The 20,184-nt window shown below is 46.7% G+C and overlaps 1 protein-coding gene across 1 annotated transcript in view; it reads right to left on the reverse strand.

Annotated features, from left to right (window-relative positions):
* Positions 1 to 563: 563 nt before the first annotated feature.
* RFTN2 (raftlin family member 2) overlaps positions 564 to 20,184 on the reverse strand; it is a 96,238-nt gene continuing 76,617 nt past the window's right edge. The window contains exons 8-9 of the mRNA XM_083153593.1: positions 3,130 to 3,208; positions 564 to 1,404 (exon numbers count right to left, since the gene is read on the reverse strand). Coding sequence (XP_083009719.1) covers positions 1,141 to 1,404; positions 3,130 to 3,208 — 343 coding nt within the window. The 3' untranslated portion in view covers positions 564 to 1,140. The remainder of the gene's footprint in view (positions 1,405 to 3,129; positions 3,209 to 20,184) is intronic.

Consider the following 20,184-nt stretch of genomic DNA (forward strand, 5'->3'; position numbering starts at 1 on the left):
TTTTCCTTGCTTTAACGAACCATACTGCATACAGATGAAAAGTGTTTTACTGGTTTTAAATTTGTATTAAATTGTAAACTAACTATTTGTCTGGAATTTCCATTGTTTGGATATCTTCTGGTGGTGGAATTTCATGAATGGGGCGCACTCTGTTTCCTTTTCCATATATATATATATATATATATATATATATATATATATATATATATATATATTTATAATGGAATAGCACAGACAGCGGCACTCAGTAGGATTTTCAAAACCAGTGTAGTTCAATCTCCAACGTTTCAGGGACTAGCCCCTTTGTCAAGGTGCAGAAAAAAACAACAAAGGGTCTAGTCCCCGAAACATTGGAGATTGAAATACACTGGTTTTGAAAATCCTACTGAGTGCCGCTGTCTGTATGCTATTCCATTACCAAATGGATCCGGAGGGCACCTTGGAATTTGCGCCTGAGAGAGAGCTGCAGTGCCGAACCGCCAGCAAACCTCTCTCTCTCTCTCTCTCTCTCTCTCTCTCTCTCTCTCTCTCTCTCTCTCTCTCTCTCTCTCTCTCTCTCTCTCTCTCTCTCTCTCTCTCTCTCTCTCTCTCTCTCTCTCTCTCTCTCTATATATATATATATATATATATATATATATATACCTGCAGTTACCCATTGACCAAGTTTATACTGCCTATACTCTGTGTTTTGACAGTGTAATATTCTCGCATGCAGTTTGTGGCCAGTAATGACAAGTGCAAGGGGACCCCCTGTATAAAGTTCCCCGGGCCCCCCGAAGGCTTAATCTGGCACTGCAACCAGCTCCTAACTAATTCTTTCAACTCAACCTGTAAAATAGGTTTATCCCCCTAGGTATACACTAGTCAACATTTATTTAATTGTGAAAATGCAAACTGGTTCAATTGCTTTTCTATACCTATATTTATAAATACTTGTTAAAGATTATATATATGGTAAATCCTTTGGATTTTGAGGGCAACAAAAATGCCTTGAAGAGCTTTATCTGTCTTGTAGAACAACACTTACACAGTCTTGACCTAGTTCAATGTTATATGATATGCAACTTTCATGTACATTTTTTAAATTGTCAGAAATGATCCAATAGACCATGACTACATCACAGGAGTTATCACTTTTGGTCACATGCAAGTAACTTGGGTTACTCCATCCTCTTGATCAAACTGTACATCATCCAGATCTCGAAGCATGCTATCACTACTGCTAAAGCCAGAAAAACTGCAAAACTGTTGGCTGTCTTTATCCCAGAACTGCTTGGAAGAGGACATGTACAATTCATCCAAAGGATGTTCCATCTCAAAACTTTTTTCCGGTGTTTTAAGTCCAATGCTTTTATTAGATATATTACTTATTTCTTCATTTACTATGTGCCTCATTGTTTTCTTCTGCAAAATAGTAAAAAGATGATTTTAATGTAATTCAATATGTTAAAATACAGAAATGTTAAAATACAGTATAGACATTTCAAGTGCTAGGTCAATTGACAAGATCCCACACTTTTGTAATGTTCTTTATTTCCCACCAGGCAAGAACAGGTAGACCACTGCTTCCCTTCACATATCAGACATAGGGACAGATGTATTAATCTTGGCGAAGAGATAAACTGGAAGGAGAAAATGCACCAGCCAATCAGCTGTGTTATACAGTTGGGAGTTGATTGGCTGGTGCGTTATCTCCATCCATTTTATCTCCAGTTTATCTCTTTGCCAAGCTTAACAAATCTGCCCCATACAGTTCAAACATCAGTTGTAAGATAGCAAGGTTGGTGGAAATATTGTCAGACATTGAGGTGCATAGTGTGATCAGATTCCTGCATCTAAAGTGCTAAATAATAGCCAATTTGTCGAGAAGAATGGTGATGTCATGTCATGGAAACAGGTTTGGGTTTGCTGCACTTCCTGTGTTGAATTCGGATCCTGCTATCATCAAAGGCAGTGCATTAAACCCAGACCTGTTTTGATCACTTGACTTTATCACTGTACACCTCAATAAGTTGGTGACTGACAGTTAAGAGGGGGGAACATGGGCACAAACCCCCTGTATTTAAGACATGCAATCCTTAGCATGCCATGCAATTAATTTTTAAACTAACAACCTCATACACCACAATTAAACAAGCAGGCTAGAAGGGGAAGCAGCGGAGAGAGACTGGATTCACTGACACAAAGCTGGGTGTAAGATTTTACATGGGGAGGCTGCAGTCCACAGGTAGAATTCACCACTAGACAAATTAACATGATGGTCAAGTGGTCTTTTCAGTAACACAGTAACAGCAGGATTCACATAAATGGGGAGGCACATCAACTGCCATTTCAAACTGACTCACTGGCATGATCATGTGGCTCCTTGCTGGCTAATCGTAGACCCAATTTAGAGTAATGGTGGTGTGGGGTACGGTGCCCCTTGACTGGTTGGGCTGGGTGGCTCTGGTGTGGCACACCTTTACATTCTATTAACACTTAGCACATTTTTCTTCACTAACACTATTTCTTTAAAATTTTAATTACATTTATTATTTTTTTTTTCTTTTCTCTTTCTTTCTATATATAGCTTCGGCTTACTCGCAATAATGTCAATTAACACTATAGAATTTTCACTGGTGTGCTAATCTTGGCTTTCTAGCTTATGCTGGGTTTTTTTGCGGTGGCACACCCTGCACCTAGATATAGTGCTAGGGACCCCCAATATACAGAAAAGCATTGACAATGGCTTGGTGGCAGGCAGTCAGTACCCAATAATATGGCACACAGGGCAACCTAGTAGTGATAGAGCAGCAGACAGGCCACCCCTGCAGTCATACAGCAGCACAAACTCAATGCCACCATGAACAGAAAGACACAGAGGTCTGTCCTGCACAATCTCCTATGCTGGAGGGAAGATGGTGCCATTCAGCAAAAATCATACAGCAGGATGATGGTATTTTCCTTCACTCTGGGATCGTTGTCTGGCCGGAAAACCTGACCAAGACACAAATCCAGGCTCGGATCGGGGGGATCAGATCTTGGAGCTCAAAACCCGCTCATCCCTATATAAAACAAATTCATAGTACATATAGTTCTTGCTGTTTCTGCAAGACCACAATAAGACATTGTAATTTTTTAATTGCCTACCTCAGATGAATGTACAGTTGAATGTGTTATAACTGGTCTTTGGAGAAATATAATTTGTTTTGTAGTTAGATTTCCTTCACTGAAAATAATAATAATAAAGAGATATTAAAAATATATAGTACTGTACATTATATAAAGCCAAAGATTGGGATTAAAAAACTACATTTCGTGCAGTATAGCCAGACTCTCTATTGATTAGCGAACAGAGCCCTTAGCTGAAAATGGCAGGTAACCGAAACATCCAATCACGCCATAAACTGCATTCTGAACACTCTAAAATACCTCTACACATACATAAAATCTCTAACCTTGACAAAGACATCATGCATGTTGAAACTTGTCAATAGAAAATTCCAGGCTGTCAATAGATGTCGCATTGAATTTCACTGTCAATAAGGACAGCACATTATTATAAGCCTGTGGATGTTTTAATTAGGGGCTTTTCGCAAGAACTTACCATTCGAATCCCTTTCTCTGAGTCCATCCTGGTGACACAGCTCAACCATGAGATGTAGTGGGGTCTGAAGGAGAGAGGCACCTATGCTATGTCTTTAAGAGGCAGGCTCCTCCCCTGCTGCACCCCAGAAACTTCAGTTCAACTTCAAGAGCCCACTAGGATACATTACTCAGTACAACAATAACCATATAACATGAACATTTTTTTAAATGAAACAGTATAACCACTTACTGAGTATAAAGGGAGGGATTGCTGTGTCACCAGGATGGACTCAAGGGATTTGAATGTTCTTACAAAAAATCCCCTTTTCTCTATCGTTCATCCTGGTGACACAGCTCAACCATGGGACATTCAAGAGCTGGTCCTCTGGGAGGGCAGGCTCAGGTCCACAGCATGTAGAACTACTTGCCCAAATGAAGCATCCTGCGACTCAAACTCATGGAACCGATAGAATTTGGAGAAAGTGTGAAGACCAGGTGGCAGCCCTGCTGAAGCCCCATGACAAAGGCAACAGACCTCGTGGTATGGGCATTAATCCTGGCTAGAATTTGTCAACCAACCTTGGTGTAGGTAAAGGAAATGACCGACCACAACCATCTAGCGATAGTCTGCTTTGAGGCCTGGCCACCCTCTCTTATGAACATCATACAGCACCAGCAACATATCGGTCTTGTGAAAAGACTTTACTCTGTCCAGATAAATGCGCAGAGAGTGAACCACATCTAATCGCATTAACATGTCCCTGTTTCTGGTCTCCTCAGGAGGACAAAACACCGGAAGCACAATCTCCTGGTTCAAATGAAAATCAGAGACCACCTTTGGCAAGAACTTAGGAACCGTACAGAGAATGGTCCTATAATCATGAAAAACAAGGAAGGGAGGCTTACAGGACAAAGCCCCCAATTCTGATACTCTCCTGGCTGAAGCAATAGCCAAATGAAAAGTCAGCTTCCATTTCAGAAATTTAACATCTGCCGAACGCAATGGTTCAAAGGGAGGCTTCTGCAACACTGAGAGCACTAGGGATAAATCCAACAGAGCTACTGGCTAACGGTAAGGGGGTCTAATATGCACCACCCCTTGAAGGAAGCATTGAACCACATGTAAAAGAGACACCTTTTTTTGAAGTAAAAGGGATAGTGTGGAGAGTTACACCTTCAAGGTTTGAAGACTCAACCCCGCCGAAAAACCATCCTGGAGAAAATCCAGAAGGCTAGCCAATTTGAATCTAGAAGTGTGTACTTTTTGTTTCTCACACCATCTGATGTAAATCTTCCAGACCCTATGGTATTTGGTAATTTGCCACTAAGACAGGCTTCCTAGCCTTCAGCATTGTCTGGATCACAGCATCAGAGAATCCCTTCTTCTTCAGCAATGAGATTTCAAAAGCCATGCTATCTAGGTCCTGATGGTAGAATGGACCTTGATGGAGCAGGTCTGGATGAAGAGGGAGGTGCCAAAGAGGTGCTACCGACAACCTGAGTATGACTGAATACCAGGACCTCCTGGGCCAGTCTGGAGCTACCAGGATTACCTGGGAGCCCTGAATCCGAATCCTCTTGAGGACTCACGCAATCATTGGAAACGGAAGAAAGATGTACAGATGGAGCCCCTATCTTCTTTGCAGGGCTGGCGATTCTATCGCCAGCCGGCACCAGCCATCAGAAGGGGGCGCGCATGCACGAGACGCTCATGCGCCCCGTTCCGATGGAGCTCCCCCCATGGTACCTTGCCACTGGTCGCCGATGCCTGCCCCCACCTCCCTGCAGCCCCCTAACCCTGCCAGTTTCCCTGAAGAAGAGATGGGCAGGGTCCCGCCGAGAGACTGGGACATGCGTGCGCATGAGACGCACGTGCATCCCAGATTGATGGAGTCCCTCTCCGCCAGCGTTAGCCAGTGGGGGATGTTCTGGCGACCACCGGCCAAGGAAGAGAGGGGCTCCATTGTATGCTAGCTTGAACTTCCAAGGTACTGTCATGGCATCCAAGGCCCATGCCGTCGGATCTCTGGTCTGTGAAAAAAACATTGGAACCTGACAATTGTGTCTCGGTGCCATTAAGTCCACCTCTAGGAGCCCCCAGCACACCATGAGGTCCTGTAACACCTTCGGGTGTAAAGCCCATTCCCACTCCAACAGGTCTGACCTTCTGAGGAAGTCCGCCTCTACATTCCGGGCACCTTGAATGAACACTGCTGACAACACCAGAACATGTAATTCCACCCACTGGAATATGTTCTGCCACACATTTTAACTTTTACGCCAAGGAAAAAGTTCAGGATCAGCATCATCAGTAGATTACACAACATATCCACCCACACCATCATGGCCCTTGAGACCCAGGCTGATGCCATAATAGGACGCGCGCCTTCAAATATGGCTTTAAAGTAATCCTCCAGTTTCTTGTCTACTGAATCTTTAAAGGCCGCACCTCTCTGTATAGGAAGAGCTGTGGTCTAGAAAGATGGGCCATAGGCGAATCCACTAAGGGCACCTTTTCCCGTAACTTTATATAATCCTCTGGCATGGGGTATAAAGTATCAAACCACTTAGGCATAACAGTGACCGCAGACTTGTGTTGCCTTTTAAACACACCTTCTTGCTGAAGGGTGTCAATTTCAGCCAAAGTTAAAGCCTGGCACACAGCCAAAATCAAATCCTGGTACTTGTGAGTTATCTGGGCGTCCGATTTTGGTACTAGATCGCATACGATATCGCATGCGATATCGCATGCGATTTGCGATTTGCATGCGATTTGCATAAGATTTGCTATTAATTTCATTACCCCACTATCCCCAAAGTGTGTCTATCAACGTGAACCCGAAGCGTGGCGAGCGCAGCGAGCCCGCGAGGGGCGGCGGTACGCGTCCTCCGACCTTTTCATGCCCTACTATCCACTAGGGCGTGGAGTGAGAATAGAATAGTGTGGCGAGCGCAGCGAGCCACCGAGCCCGAAGCGTGGCGAGCGCAGCGAGCCCCGCGAGGGGACGCGGACACCTTCACAGGTATCCGCGTGCCCTTGCGGGCTTCACAGGTGTCCGCGTCCCCTCGCGGGGCTCGCTGCGCTCGCCACGCTTCGGGCTCGGTGGCTCGCTGCGCTCGCCACACTATTCTATTCTCACTCCACGCCCTAGTGGATAGTAGGGCATGAAAAGGTCGGAGGACGCGTACCGCCGCCCCTCGCGGGCTCGCTGCGCTCGCCACGCTTCGGGTTCACGTTGATAGACACACTTTGGGGATAGTGGGGTAATGAAATGAATAGCAAATCTTATGCAAATCGCATGCTAAATCGCATGCAAATCGTAAATCGCATGCGATATCGCATGCAAATCGCATGCAAATCGTAAGTACCCAAATCGGACGCCCAGATAACTCACAAGTACCCAAATCCTCCACACCAGGGACAGAGGTATCCATAACCTCCTGCTGGCCCAAACAGTCTCTGCAACACATTCACCTTCCTCTTCCCCTGAATCAAGATAAAAAAAGAGGTGGTTCGGATAAAGGTGTCTGGTAGAGGTAACTGTACCTCTACCATAGACCTGCCCAGGGCAGCCACCCACGCAAGTTCTGACTGTTCTGCCCTCTGTACTTGAGCCTTACTGGTCCATCTGTTCACTGGTTAATTTGACCCCGCAAAATCTGCAGTCAATTACCATGGTCCCCTTCCCCTCCTTCACAACAGCAGAATTACACCTTTCTGTCATATCAAGAAATCACAGTGCAGGGGGCGTGGCTTGGCGGCCATACGAGCAGGCAGCAACTCCAACGAGCTCTGGGCTGATCCCCTCAAATCCCACCACAGGAACCGGCTGACTGCCTCATAAAAAGTCCTCCCCAGCCCCACCTGAGTTCCCCCATACCCGTCCCCTGAGGCCGCGGAGTCGGGAAGCCATTCTAACGGATTCTGCGGATTGCGGCCTTGGGTCTCTCCCAGAACTGGGGCCTAGAGTTTGGAGCTGCGCCGGGTGAGGAGCTCCATAGCGTCGGAGCCCCTTGGAGCTGCCCGGAGAAAACGCTGGCTGAGGAGAGGAACCAGGCCGAACGTGCCGTCACACCACTTGGAGCCAGCAACACCCCGGTGAGTGCCCCGGCCGCTGACTGCCCGGAACAGCGGTTGTACGGTGATCCCGACATTTGGCGGGCTGGACATCAGCGCTCCCCCCTGCCCTTGCATCAACCTGGCTCGGCTCCATCCTAGTGAGGGCCCCTGTCGCTCGGCGCGCTTGGTGGGCCCCGGGCTTGCTGGGACGGATAGTGCGCCAGACGCTGCTGTGTGCTCGGCTCGGCAGCGGTGCAAAGCCCCCACCCCCCCGTGCCTTGCTACCTGGTCCTCAACATCCCTCTACCTGCCGCACTCAACACAGCAGGGGTCTCCTTGCCTAGCCCCCTTCCCCCTCCTAGGGGAAATTATACATTTCTTAAAATAAATAAATAGGGGCATGGCCCGGTGGGAGATGGGAGCAGACGCGAGCGAGTACCAGACATAACCGAGCCTGGCTAGATTTGGGGCGCCCAGGACACCTTTCCATCCTATCTTAGTAATATGTAACCGCCAGGCCTAATGTGGTGTGCTTAGCAACCTCCTGCTCCCTTCGGGAATTTAATGTACGTCGGGACTGATATTATATGAGTGCTCTGTCAACAACCAAACCATCTATCTACAATGAATCCCCCTAACTGGCACTACTCATATCTAAGCGCCCTCTCAGTATCATGCCTTCCAAAAAACATAAGGCGGTGGGATCTGTCTTCCAAGTTCCCTTCTTCAAACCCTCCCCCAAACGCTCCTCTGGAGGGGACTTGACGGCTTCACAGACTCAGACCGCGTAAAAGAGCGCCCAAACAAATGGCCTCACTGGACCCATCCTCATCACAACAGCTCTCCACTCAACCGAGTTTGGATGACTCAGAAGCCTTGACGGTGGGCACACTGAGACTTCTGTTCCATCAATTTAAGGACGAGGTTGCCTCCGAATTTCGCTCCATGCTACAGACGTGCCAAAAATCCATTGATGACTTGGGGGAATGCACTGGCCACCTAGAAACCAAGATGGGAGAGATAGTTGAATCCCACAACGCCCTAATCGACTTTCATGATACCCTGGAGGGGGAGATGTCGGCCCTGAGGGAGAAGGTTGCCGATTTGGAGGACCGCTCCCGCAGGAACAACTTAAAATTGAGGGGAGTCCCAGAGTCCATCTCTAACAGCAGCCTTCACGACTTCACAGTTGATCTATTCAAAAAACTACTCACTTCTGCCTCCTCCCAAGATCTGCTATTAGACCGAATCCATCGTCTGCCAAGGCCTAGATCTGCCCCGGATGATGCCCCAAGAGACGTATTGATGAGGGTACACTTCTACCACATCAAGGAGGCTCTCTTAAAGGTGGCCAGACCCTCTTCTGTTGCCCTGGGCTCCCTACAATTAATTGGAGACCTCTCCCAGTTCACATTGGCTAAGAGACGCTCTCTCCTTCCGATTACAACAGCCCTGCGCAAGGCTTCTGTCCCATACAGATGGGGTTTTCCGACTAAACTCCTTGTTTCCAGAGAAGGCTCCACAATTGTCATCTCGAGTGTGGATGAGGGCCAGAAACTGCTTGCGAGATGGAACATTTCAGATAACCCCAACGCCTCCTCTCCCTCCCGCCGACCCCAGCCGGACTGGTCGGTGGCCGAGAGGCACAACTAGAATCCCTGGTGGAGGTTCAGCAGTGGACTTAGTATTACAGTTCCAGGTTCCTTTACAGAAATTGAAATGTAGTGTTTTTCCTTTCTTTTCTCTTTTCTTTCTCTCTCCTATGCACTGTAACTGTTTAGAGGTTTGGTTTGTACCATAGGCCCTGGGAGATCTCCGGTGGCTGACCATGTGTGTATTATGCATACACCGTGATTGAGTGGACTTAATGGGTGTGAAGCGTCTTAGGCTGTAGGTTATTCGCTCCATGCCCCTGTCAGCTAGTATTATATGTTGCTCGCGTTGCAGGACTGGCCGCAGGGGATCCCTTTAGTGGCGCATTATTGTTAGCCTTGAATACCCACAACGTTTGTTATGTACCTATAGGTAATTTTCACAGAGGGGAGCGGGGCAGCTTGTTGCTACTCCCCCTTCCTATATGCGTGAGGTGTTACTACTTTGGCACCTCACTTGGGCTCCCTTGAGAGCCTCTCTATTTAATTTGTTTATGTTTTATGTCTGTTTCTTAGATTTCCCTTGTGTGTGTTCCCCCCTTGTCATTAGTTTACTCCCCTTATGCTATCCAATCTGGGTATCCAAAACAATGCCTTTTTTGATATCCCTTATCTTAGTCGTTACGCTACATACCTCTGTGAGTTATGGTTAAAATCATTACATTAAATGTGAAAGGCCTAAACTCTCCCCAAAAGCATAAAGTAGCTCTATCCTTCTTTCATAAAAAGAGGGCGAGTATAGTTGCCATTCAAGAAACCCATTTCAAGAGCTCTGACCCCCCTCGATTCTCTGATAGCCACTACCCTTCTTGCTATATGGCGAATGCCCCGACCAAGAAGTCTGGGGTAGCTATTTTATTTTCACAGTCCTGCCCCTTCACTTTAAAGTCCCAAATCTCTGACCCGGAGGGAAGGTTCCTTATTCTACTGGGGACTTTGGAGGGTAAAGATGTCACTCTGGTGTCGTGTTACGCCCCTAAATCCAGACAAATACAATTCTGCAGGAAAGTCTGTGCAGCTGTCCAGCGTAACGCAAAAGGGTGCCATTCTGATGTTAGGCGACTTTAATTTAGTTGTTGACCCGGTTGTTGACAGATCTAGTGTACCTAGAATCTGCCCTAGCAGATCGAGACCTTCTAGTGCTAAGTCCCCTACGGGCCTTGGACAGATACTAGGAGAATTTGACCTTTATGACGCATGGCGTGTCAAACATCCGAGGGAGAGAGACTTTACCTTCTATTCCCATCCCCACGCCTCTTACTCTAGGATCAGCTTGCTACTGACAGACAGACTGACGCTAGCATCGATATCCGACATCAGGATTCTGCCCATGTCTTGGTCTGACCATTCCCCTCTCCTTATTGATTGGGACATAGGCGCACGCAATCCGATTCCCGGCCCCTGGAGGATGGGTAGGTTCATTTTGTCTCAGCCGGAGGTTTTCCAAACAATTCAGCAAGATATCAAATCTTATCTAGACAACAATTCCCCTGATGACACCAATACTTTCAACCACTGGTGCTCGTTGAAAGCTGTAATCCGAGGATCAATGATCCAGGCAGCTGCTAGGATTAAAAGAGCTCATAAAATTAATTTAGATACTGCAGAGAGGAGACTGGCTGGGCTAGAGGAGGAACATAAGTTACGTCCTCTTAATAAATCTATATACAAGCAGTTATTGTTAGCTAGAGAGGAGGTGAATGGTTTTTACCTTCAGGAAGTGCAGCGCAACCTGTCTCGCCTGAATCAGAGATTTTACGTCTTTAGTAATAAAGCTGGAAGACTCTTAGCTCGTAAACTGAGAGGAAAGCGGGCGAAGGCCCGGATCCAATACATCTCGGCTCCTGGGGGGTCCAGGGTATCCGACCCGAGTGAGATTGCCAACTTATTTGCCGAGTATCACACGCTATATCATTTAAATTCGGATGCTGAAACTCCCCAACCTGCGGAGTCTGATATCCAGGCCTTTCTGAGTACATTGAATTTACCTAAGCTAAGCACTGAAACATGTCTCTCTCTGGATGCCCCCTGGACCCTCCTGGAGATTGAGAAAGTGATTGAGGATCTTCCTCAGGATAAAGTCATGGGCCCTGATGGTTATCCTTCTAATTTTTATAAAAAGTATAAGCCCGAGCTGGCCCCGGTACTGTTATGGGTCTTCAACGAGGCTTCATCCTCCCGCGCTTTTCCCAGGGAGATGCTGGAAGCACAAATTGTTAACATCCCCAAACCGGGTAAGTCACCGGCCTTAGTAACTAACTACCGCCCGATCACGCTCCTAAATGTTGATGTAAAAATCTATGCCAAATTGATAGCTAATCGCCTATGCCCCTTACTCCCCTCTCTAATAGCGGCAGATCAGGTGGGGTTTGTCCCGGGAAGGCAGGCACCAGAGAATACCCGCAGAGTGTTTAATGTTATGGAATACTGCGATTCCCAGAGGCTGCCCCTGTTGGTGTTGTCCTTGGACGCAGAAAAAGCCTTTGATAGGCTGCATTGGGGATATCTCAATTCAGTTCTAGATTCCTTTGGATTTCAGGGAAGGTTTGTGGACTCCATTATGTCTCTTTATTCTAATCCATCGGCGAGGGTATTCACCAATGGCACTCTCTCTGCGCCTTTTGGTATCTCAAACGGGACTAGGCAGGGCTGCCCCCTGTCGCCCCTTATCTTCGCTTTAGCAATAGAACCTCTGGCTGAGACAATTAGGATGAACCGGGGAGTCGAGGGACCGACAATTGGAGGACTCTCCCATAAAATCAGCTTATTCGCTGACGACATCTTATTATGCATCACGAACCCCACCTCCTCCCTCCCCATACTGCAGAACATTTTAGACCTCTACACTAAGATTTCGTACTACAAACTTAACACGACCAAGACTGAAGCTTTTCCGCTACATATCCCTCTTGAGTCCTTAGTGCAACTTAAGGACGAGTATAAATATGCCTGACAAGCACAAGCTATTAAATACCTCGGTGTCCAGTTAGCCAGGGAATCTGACATTATTGAATGCAATTATGCCCCTCTTCTAAGCTCGCTTGAGAAACTTACAAAGGATTGGCTGCTGCATGAAATCTCCTGGCTAGGTTGGGTAGCAGCAGCCAAAATGACGCTGCTTTCCAAGCTTTTATATTTGTTTAGGGCTATACCTAGACCTACCCCTAGGAAGCTAACCCTTAGGATCAATAGATTATTCTCTAGCTTCATCTGGAAGGGAGCGAGACCTCGTATTGCCAGGCGCACATTGGTGCTCCCAAAGGACACAGGCAGTGTTGCGTACCCAGATTCTGAGTCAGGCTCGCGACTGGTTTGTGGAGTCTAGTCCCAAGCCCTGGGTTAGCATTGAAAGGGTCTTCTTAAAGAACTTCACGCTCTCCAAGCTTTTCTTTCTGCCAGCTAGGGTGATTCCCTCATGGACGGGCCCGGGGATATCAATCAGAGCCACTCTGCGCGCCTGGCAAGAGGTCGTTGCGAATGACCCAGATGTATTGTTCCTGGCCCCCTGTCTCCCCATTAGCTCGTTTAGCAACCTAATTCCTGACCTTTGCCTGGAGACGTGGACGGAGGGAGGAATTAAGTGTTTAAAGGATATTTACGGCACAAACGCCCTCCTCTCCTTCTCCCAACTACAGACGCAAATCAACATCCCTAGGCATGACTTCTTTAAATACTTGCAGATACGACACTGGCTGTCGGAATACACGGGGAGACAAACTCCTCGATTTCCGCCAGCTCTGTCCCTCCTCCTATTGTCCTCCAATCACAGGGGAGGTATCTACAGATGGTACCAATACATAGTACTCCTGGGCAGTGGAGGGAAGTTGGTGTCGCAGGTTGGCTGGGAAAAAGATTTATCTCGAGAACTCCCTGAATCAGTCTGGGATTCTATTTTCAGGACCTGTTTTAAGATCTCTAAATGTGCGCACCATTGTGAAATGTACTATAAACTATGTAGTAGAGCATATTTTACTCCCAGCCGGCTCAATGCCATCTGGCCCTCCATATCTAATCTCTGTTGGAGGGGTTGTGGAAGTGTGGGATCATTAGTACATATCTTCTGGGGTTGTGCGAACCTAAGGTTGCTGTGGCGAGAGGTGTTTTCTCTGATAGACGAAGTCTTGGGTATCTCTATCTCTGAGGACCCCCTGGCAGCCTTATTGCATCAGCTCCCATTTCCAGTGCCTAGCTGTGATAGATATATATTGGGCCACATTCTAATAGCAACCAAAGCTGCTATTGGATGACTGTGGAAATCCCCCTCTGTGCCTACGATACAAAATATCACCAATGCTGTACATAAACACTATGTTTTTGAAACTGCAGGTTGTAAATACTCCTCTTCCCCTTCTTCCATCCACATGAAATGGTTCCGATGGGGAGAGTTTCGGGAGAAGAGCGGTCAACCCTTAGGTCTCAGTGACCAAGCGGTTTTGTCCAACCTACACTCGCCATAGGTAGTATACATAATTTAACCCCTTCCCGACAGAGCCTGTTTTTGCCTTCCTGACAGAGCCCTTTTTTTCAATTCTGACATGTCTCACTTAAGTGGGGATAACTTTTTTTTGCTTTTACTTATCCCAGTGATTTTGAGATTGTTTTTTCGTGACACATTGTACTTCAAGTTAGTGGTAAATTTTCGTCGATACAGTCTGTGTTTTTTTGTGAAAAATACCAAAATATCGTGAAAAAATGGAAAATTTTGCGATTTGCAAAATGTTAAATTTTCTGCTTGTGAGACAAATAATCTTACCACTCAAAATAGTGAATAACTAACATAGACCATATGTCTACTTTATGTTGCCATCATTATTTCAACCTCATTTTCATTTTTTTGGACACTAGGAGGCTTAAAATATGAATAGCAAATTCTCAAATTTTCAAGAAAATTTCAAACACTGATTTTTTTAGGGACCAGTTCAGTTCTGATGTGACTTTGAGGGACTTGTATGTGAGACACCCCCATAAATGATGCCATTTCAAAAACTGCACCCCTCACAGTATTCAAAACAGCATTTTGGAAGTTTGTTAACCCTTTAGGTGTTTCACAGGAATTAAAACAAAGTGTAGGTGAAATTTCAAAATTTCATTTTTTTTTCGGATTTTCAATTTTAATACATTTTTCTAAGGAACACAGTAGATTTTACTAGAGAAATGTGACTAAAAATTGATTCCCCCAATTCTTTGGTTTTCATAAATATCCTATATGTGGCCCTAGTATGCACGGTGACCAAACCACAGGCTTCATAATAGAAGGAGCACCTACTTGATTTTGGAGCCTCCTTTTTATGAGATTATTTTTTAGGCACCATGTAGGTTTCTAGGCACCATAAAATGCTAAAAGTTAGGTACCCCCCCACAAGTGACCCCATTTTGCAAACTACACCCTTCAGGGAATTCATCAAGGGGTATAGTGTACATTTCAAACCCCCAGGGGTTTCACCAATTGTGGTACAACTGGGCAGTGAAAATGAAAAAAATAAATTTTTCATTTTCACAGCTCAGTTGTATCAAAATTGGTGAAACCCCGGGGGGTTTGAAATGTACACTATACCCCTTGATGAATTCCCTGAAGGGTGTAGTTTGCAAAATGGGGTCACTTGTGGGGGGGTTCCACTGTATGGGTGTTTCGGGGGTCATTCAACCAGAATCTGTGCTGCAAAATCCAAAAATCACTCCTTCCCTTCTGAGTCCTGCCATGCACCCAACTGGTATTTTTTGGTCACATGTGAGGCATTGCCGTACTCGGGAGAAATTGGGGCACAGATTTTGGGGTGCTTTTTCTCCTTCATACCTTGTAAAAATTAAAAATATTGAGCCAGAACTGCATTTTTCTGTAAAAAAATGTAATTTTTTACAGAAAAATGCAGTTCTGGCTCAAAATTTTTAATTTTCACAACGAATGAAGGAGACAAAGCACCCCAAAATCTGTGCCCCAATTTCTCCCGAGTATGGCAATGCCTCACATGTGACCAAAAAATGCCAGTTGGGTGCATGGCAGGACTCAGAAGGGAAGGAGTGATTTTTGGTGGTGGAATGAATGGTGGGTGCTATGTCGCATTAGCAAGACCCCCGAAGCACCAATACAGTGGAACCCCCCCACAAGTGACCCCATTTTGGTCACCAGCTTTGGGATGGGGGCTGGCGCTGCGGCTGGCGGGGGGGTGGGAGCGGTGCTGGCGCTGCGGCAGCCGGGTGGGTGGGAGGGAGGGGGGCTGCCGGGTGGGAGGGGGGGGGGGCTGGCGATCGGTGGTGATCGGTGCTGTACAGCACCGATCACTGTGTTACCGAGCGGCTTAGCCGCCGGTAACACAGAAAACGCTGCAATTGGCTGTTCACATTTGAACAGCCAATCGCAGCGATCGCCGCGAGGGGGGATGTCTGCTGTCAGGGACAGCAGACATCTCCAAACTGTCACCGCGTCTATAGACGCAGTGACAGTAAAACCATGACGTATATATACGTCTTCGGTCGGGAAGTACCTCCCGACCATGACGTATATATACGTCATATGTCGGGAATATCTATGTATATATATGTGTGTGTGTGTGTGTGTGTGTGTGTATGTATATGTATATATGTGTATATATGTGTGTGTATATATATATGTATATATATATATATATATATATATATATATATACACACATATATATATATATATATATATATATATGTGTGTGTGTATATATATATATATATATATATATATATATATATATGTATACACACATATATATACACACACACATATACACATGTGTATATATATATATATATATATAAAATTCAGCTGATTTCATTTTATTTTATTTTTAGCAGCTCATGCTGCTGCTGCTGCTGCTGCTGCTGCTGTGGGTACGGGGGTGGGCGGGGGGAGCGCACGCTGCGTGCGCTCCGGCTGCGACTGCCGGGTGCTGCTGCCCTGGACGGTGAGCTGCCGGGGGGGTGGGAGGGGGTGTCTGCGGATCGGTGGTGATCGGTGCTGCACCGATCACCACCGATTTCTGTGTTACCGAGCGGCATAGCCGCCGGTAACACGGAAATAGCTGTGATTGGCTGTTCACATTTGAACAGCCAATCACAGCGATCGCCGACCGGGGGGGGCACCCCTGCCCCCCCTGGGCGACGAGGGGGGATGTCTGCTGTCAGGGACAGCAGACATCACCTAACTGTCACTGCGTCTCTAGACGCAGTGACAGTTTAAACACATGACGTACATTTATGCCATGTGTCGGGAAGTACTTCCCGACCATGACGTAAATGTACGTCCAATGTCGGGAAGGGGTTAAAACGGGCCAATTCTCTTTGAAGATTAGGGACCTGATACTCAGATTAACCCCTTGCTATATGTTCCCCCTCTTATGTACACTCCCCTATTGTGTCTGTCTTGTCTTGTTTCCCCTGTTCCTTTTTTATCTTATCTGTGTTTTTTTTTTTTACCAAGTGATATTATTTTGCTGTTGAGTTACTAGGGCATGGTTAAGTAATAGAGCAGGGCTTAATTCCCAGCTTTAATGGCCCTGAAGCGGAGGCTATGCAGGACCACATTTTGGAGACTGGAAATGTACTAGTTCTTGCCTTGTATCTATTTTGTATCAGCCTGCTCTTGACTGAAAAGATGTTTTAGGTACCATTGTATGTCCTTTTTTTTCTTTAACAAAAACCAATGATGAAAAAAAAAAGAAATCACAGTGCAAAATGTCAGACGCTATACAGAATAATGTAACTAGTGTACTTATCTGTAAGCTGCTGTTGTAGCTGACCCAGCGGTCACAGGAAAGGCACTGCTTAGAGGAATCTCACACTGTAGTTTGCTGACTGAAAAATCACTTCTCTCAGCTCTGAAGAATTGGAAGAAAGAGCGCCAAACTACAGCCAGGAAGAGACCAAGTCTCTGTTTCAGTGGGGAGGTAGTGCGTTTTGGCACCCTCCCCCTTCAGCCACACCCATTAGCCCAGTCCTCTGCCTCCCACTGTCTCCGCCTCAACTGGGGATCACTTGGGAGGGCTCAGGGCCCCTGTAACCAGCTTGTCCTCCATCACAAAATGGAGTGTGCTGGTAAGCCCTTGTAAATGGCGGCGCCATAGCGGGGTTCTGCCATCCATGACCCCGCTCTAGCAGAGAGATGATTTAAAGTCACCCAGGAGACCCCTCTTATTGAAGAGAGGTCAGCACACTGAGCAGGGAGAAAGCAGCGCTTTCTCCACAGCTCACAGGGAGCTGAAAGGCAGCGCTACTGTCAGCCCCTGCAGCGCAGCACACAGTGTGAATAAGTTTCCTCAGGAATCTACACACTGAAGCTAAAGTACATTAATAAAACAAAAAACTCTAATTATCTCTAAACAGGCAGCAGCACTCAGTCCCTCAGCGTAAGCACCCATTCCTGTGGGCACCTAAAATTAAACTGAAGTTTCTGGGATGCAGCAGGGGAGGAGCTTGACTCTTAAAGACATAGCATAGGTGCCTGGCTCCTTTGGAGCCTACCACATCCCATGGTTAATCTGTGTCACCATGATGAACGATAGAGAAAAATTGATCCATATACTTCTCTGAGATGGCTATTCTATTACTTCCATCAGGCGTGTCCAAACTTTTTACAAAGAGGGCCAGATTTGGTGAGGTGAAAATGTTTGGGGCCGACTATTCAGCCTGAACCATCAAACACATCAGAAGACATATTTTCCCCAGCCTGCTCCCCCCTTCTCTGTATTTCCCCCACTCTGCCCCATTCAGTGTATTTCCACCAGCCTGCTCCCCCCTTCTCTGTATGTCCTTCACTCTGCCCCCATTCAGTGTATTGCCCCCCAGCCTGCTCCCCCTTCTCTGTATGTCTCACACTCTGCCCCCATTCAGTGTATTTCCCACAGCCTGCTCCCCCCTTCTCTGGATGTCCCTCACTCTGCCCCTATTCAGTGTATTTCCCCCAGCCTGCTCCCTCTTCTCTGTATGTCCCCCACTTTGCCCCCATTAAGTGTGTTTCCCCCAGCCTGCTCCCCCCTTCTCTGTATGTCCATCACTCTGCCCCCATTCAATGTATTTCCCCCAGCCTGCTCCCCCCCTCTCTGTATGTCCCCCACTCTGCCCCCATTTAGTGTATTTCCCCCAGCCTGCTCCCCACTTCTCTGCATGTCCCCCACTCGGCCCCCATTCAGTGTATTTCCCCCAGCCTGCTCCCCTCTTACCTGTATGTCCCCCACTCTGCCCCCATTCAGTGTTTTTCCCCCAGCCAGCTCCCCCTTCTCTGTATGTCCCCCACTTTACCCCCATTCAGTGTATTTCCCCCAGCCTGCTCCCTGCTTCTCTGCCCCATTCAGTGTATTTCCCCCAGCCTGCTCCTTCATAGTATATTCCAATGCCTGACCCTTCTTCTCTGTATGGCCCCCTCTGTAAGCCAGAGGGTGGAGAGGCCAAGCAGGCACTACAATGCTGCTGCCACCCCCCCCCTTCCCTCCTCCCTCCCGGCATACTGGAGAGGAGACAGTTGCCTGAGCTCCCTGCTCCCACCATCATCCTCCTCTGCTCTGCATGCTGCCATCCACCCCCTCCTCCCTCCCAGCATCCTGTGATCACGGCAGGCTGCAGTAGGAGAGTTTGCAGACAGAGGTTGGAGCAGAGCCTGGGCGGGGGATGGGGGTTGGACACATACTTACAAGAAGACGCAGAACAGTGGCTGCCTACACCCTCTCACCGCTGCACAGTCATACAAGGTAACGTGCGCTCACCGGAGGCCCCACCTCTACAGTCCCGTATCATACTTCTAATGCTCCGCCTGCTTCCAGCTGGAGGCTGCGGGCCACTTAAAGAGACATCACGGGCCGCAATTGGCCCGCAGGCCGGACTTTGGACATGCCTGACTTACATGCTCAAAACTCTATTTTTGGTGATGACAAAAGGATGGAACCTCAGTGAGAAGTGATACATATCGGTATCACAAATAAACCATTATATGTCTCCACTAAGTGGTGTAACTAGATATTTGTAGGCCCCATAGCAAAAGTTTGTAAAGGCCACTATGTACCACCTAATGATGAAAAATGTACATTGCACATGTTACTTAGACAGGCAAGTTGGGCCCCTCTTACAGTATCTCCAGGCCCTATAGCAGCTGCGCTCCCTGCACCTATGGTAGTTATGCCCTTGTCTCCACTGTTCGCCGTGTTAGTATAGTATGACCATTTAATTATATATCATAGAGAAGGAGTGGGGCTACCAACACCAGAAAGTGCAGCAGTGCCCACACCACCCTGCAAATGAGACAGCTGGAAGACTGCTTTGAGTGGCACTTGATCAGTAAAAGAAAATAGAGAACACATTATAAATATTTAAAGTGCTTTTTACGGATTATAATATGAGTGTAAATAATTTGATCCCTTCAATATAGATATGGACCTTCTAGACAATAAACAACCATCCACTTGACCCATAGGCTGTCTATTTAACACTGACCTTTTATCTAAGCCCTATGTTCCCATCAAGGTTTCTTTCAAAGGTACCATGTGTGTACCATCCAGTCAGATATCCCTTTAAGAAAACAAATGACTTCCAAATGAGGCCCTGTATGCATCACCTTAAAAAGGGCATCATATATGCCCAAAACATGTTGGTGAGTGGAGGGGCACTGCATATTGTTTAAGACCCTACCTATTTTTTTGCTTTGGTATCTTTCTTCTCCTGATCAGGATACAGGGGAGGAGAGTGGGTCTCACTTATCTGTTTGTTTTTTATTACATTTTTATTGTATTTTATTCTAATACTTTGTCTGTATTGCTGATATGTTGTATCTTTATGTTGATGGATTAAAATAACTTTTTTATGGATGTTCCTGTGATACAGTATGAGCCTTCATATGCTGGTTCCCTGGAAGATCAACAAAGATACCTTTTGAGGCATAGAAGGCCTTGT

The sequence above is a fragment of the Crinia signifera genome, chromosome 7 (genome assembly GCF_055691185.1).
Source record: "Crinia signifera chromosome 7, ASM5569118v1, whole genome shotgun sequence".
Taxonomy (NCBI): domain Eukaryota; kingdom Metazoa; phylum Chordata; class Amphibia; order Anura; family Myobatrachidae; genus Crinia; species Crinia signifera.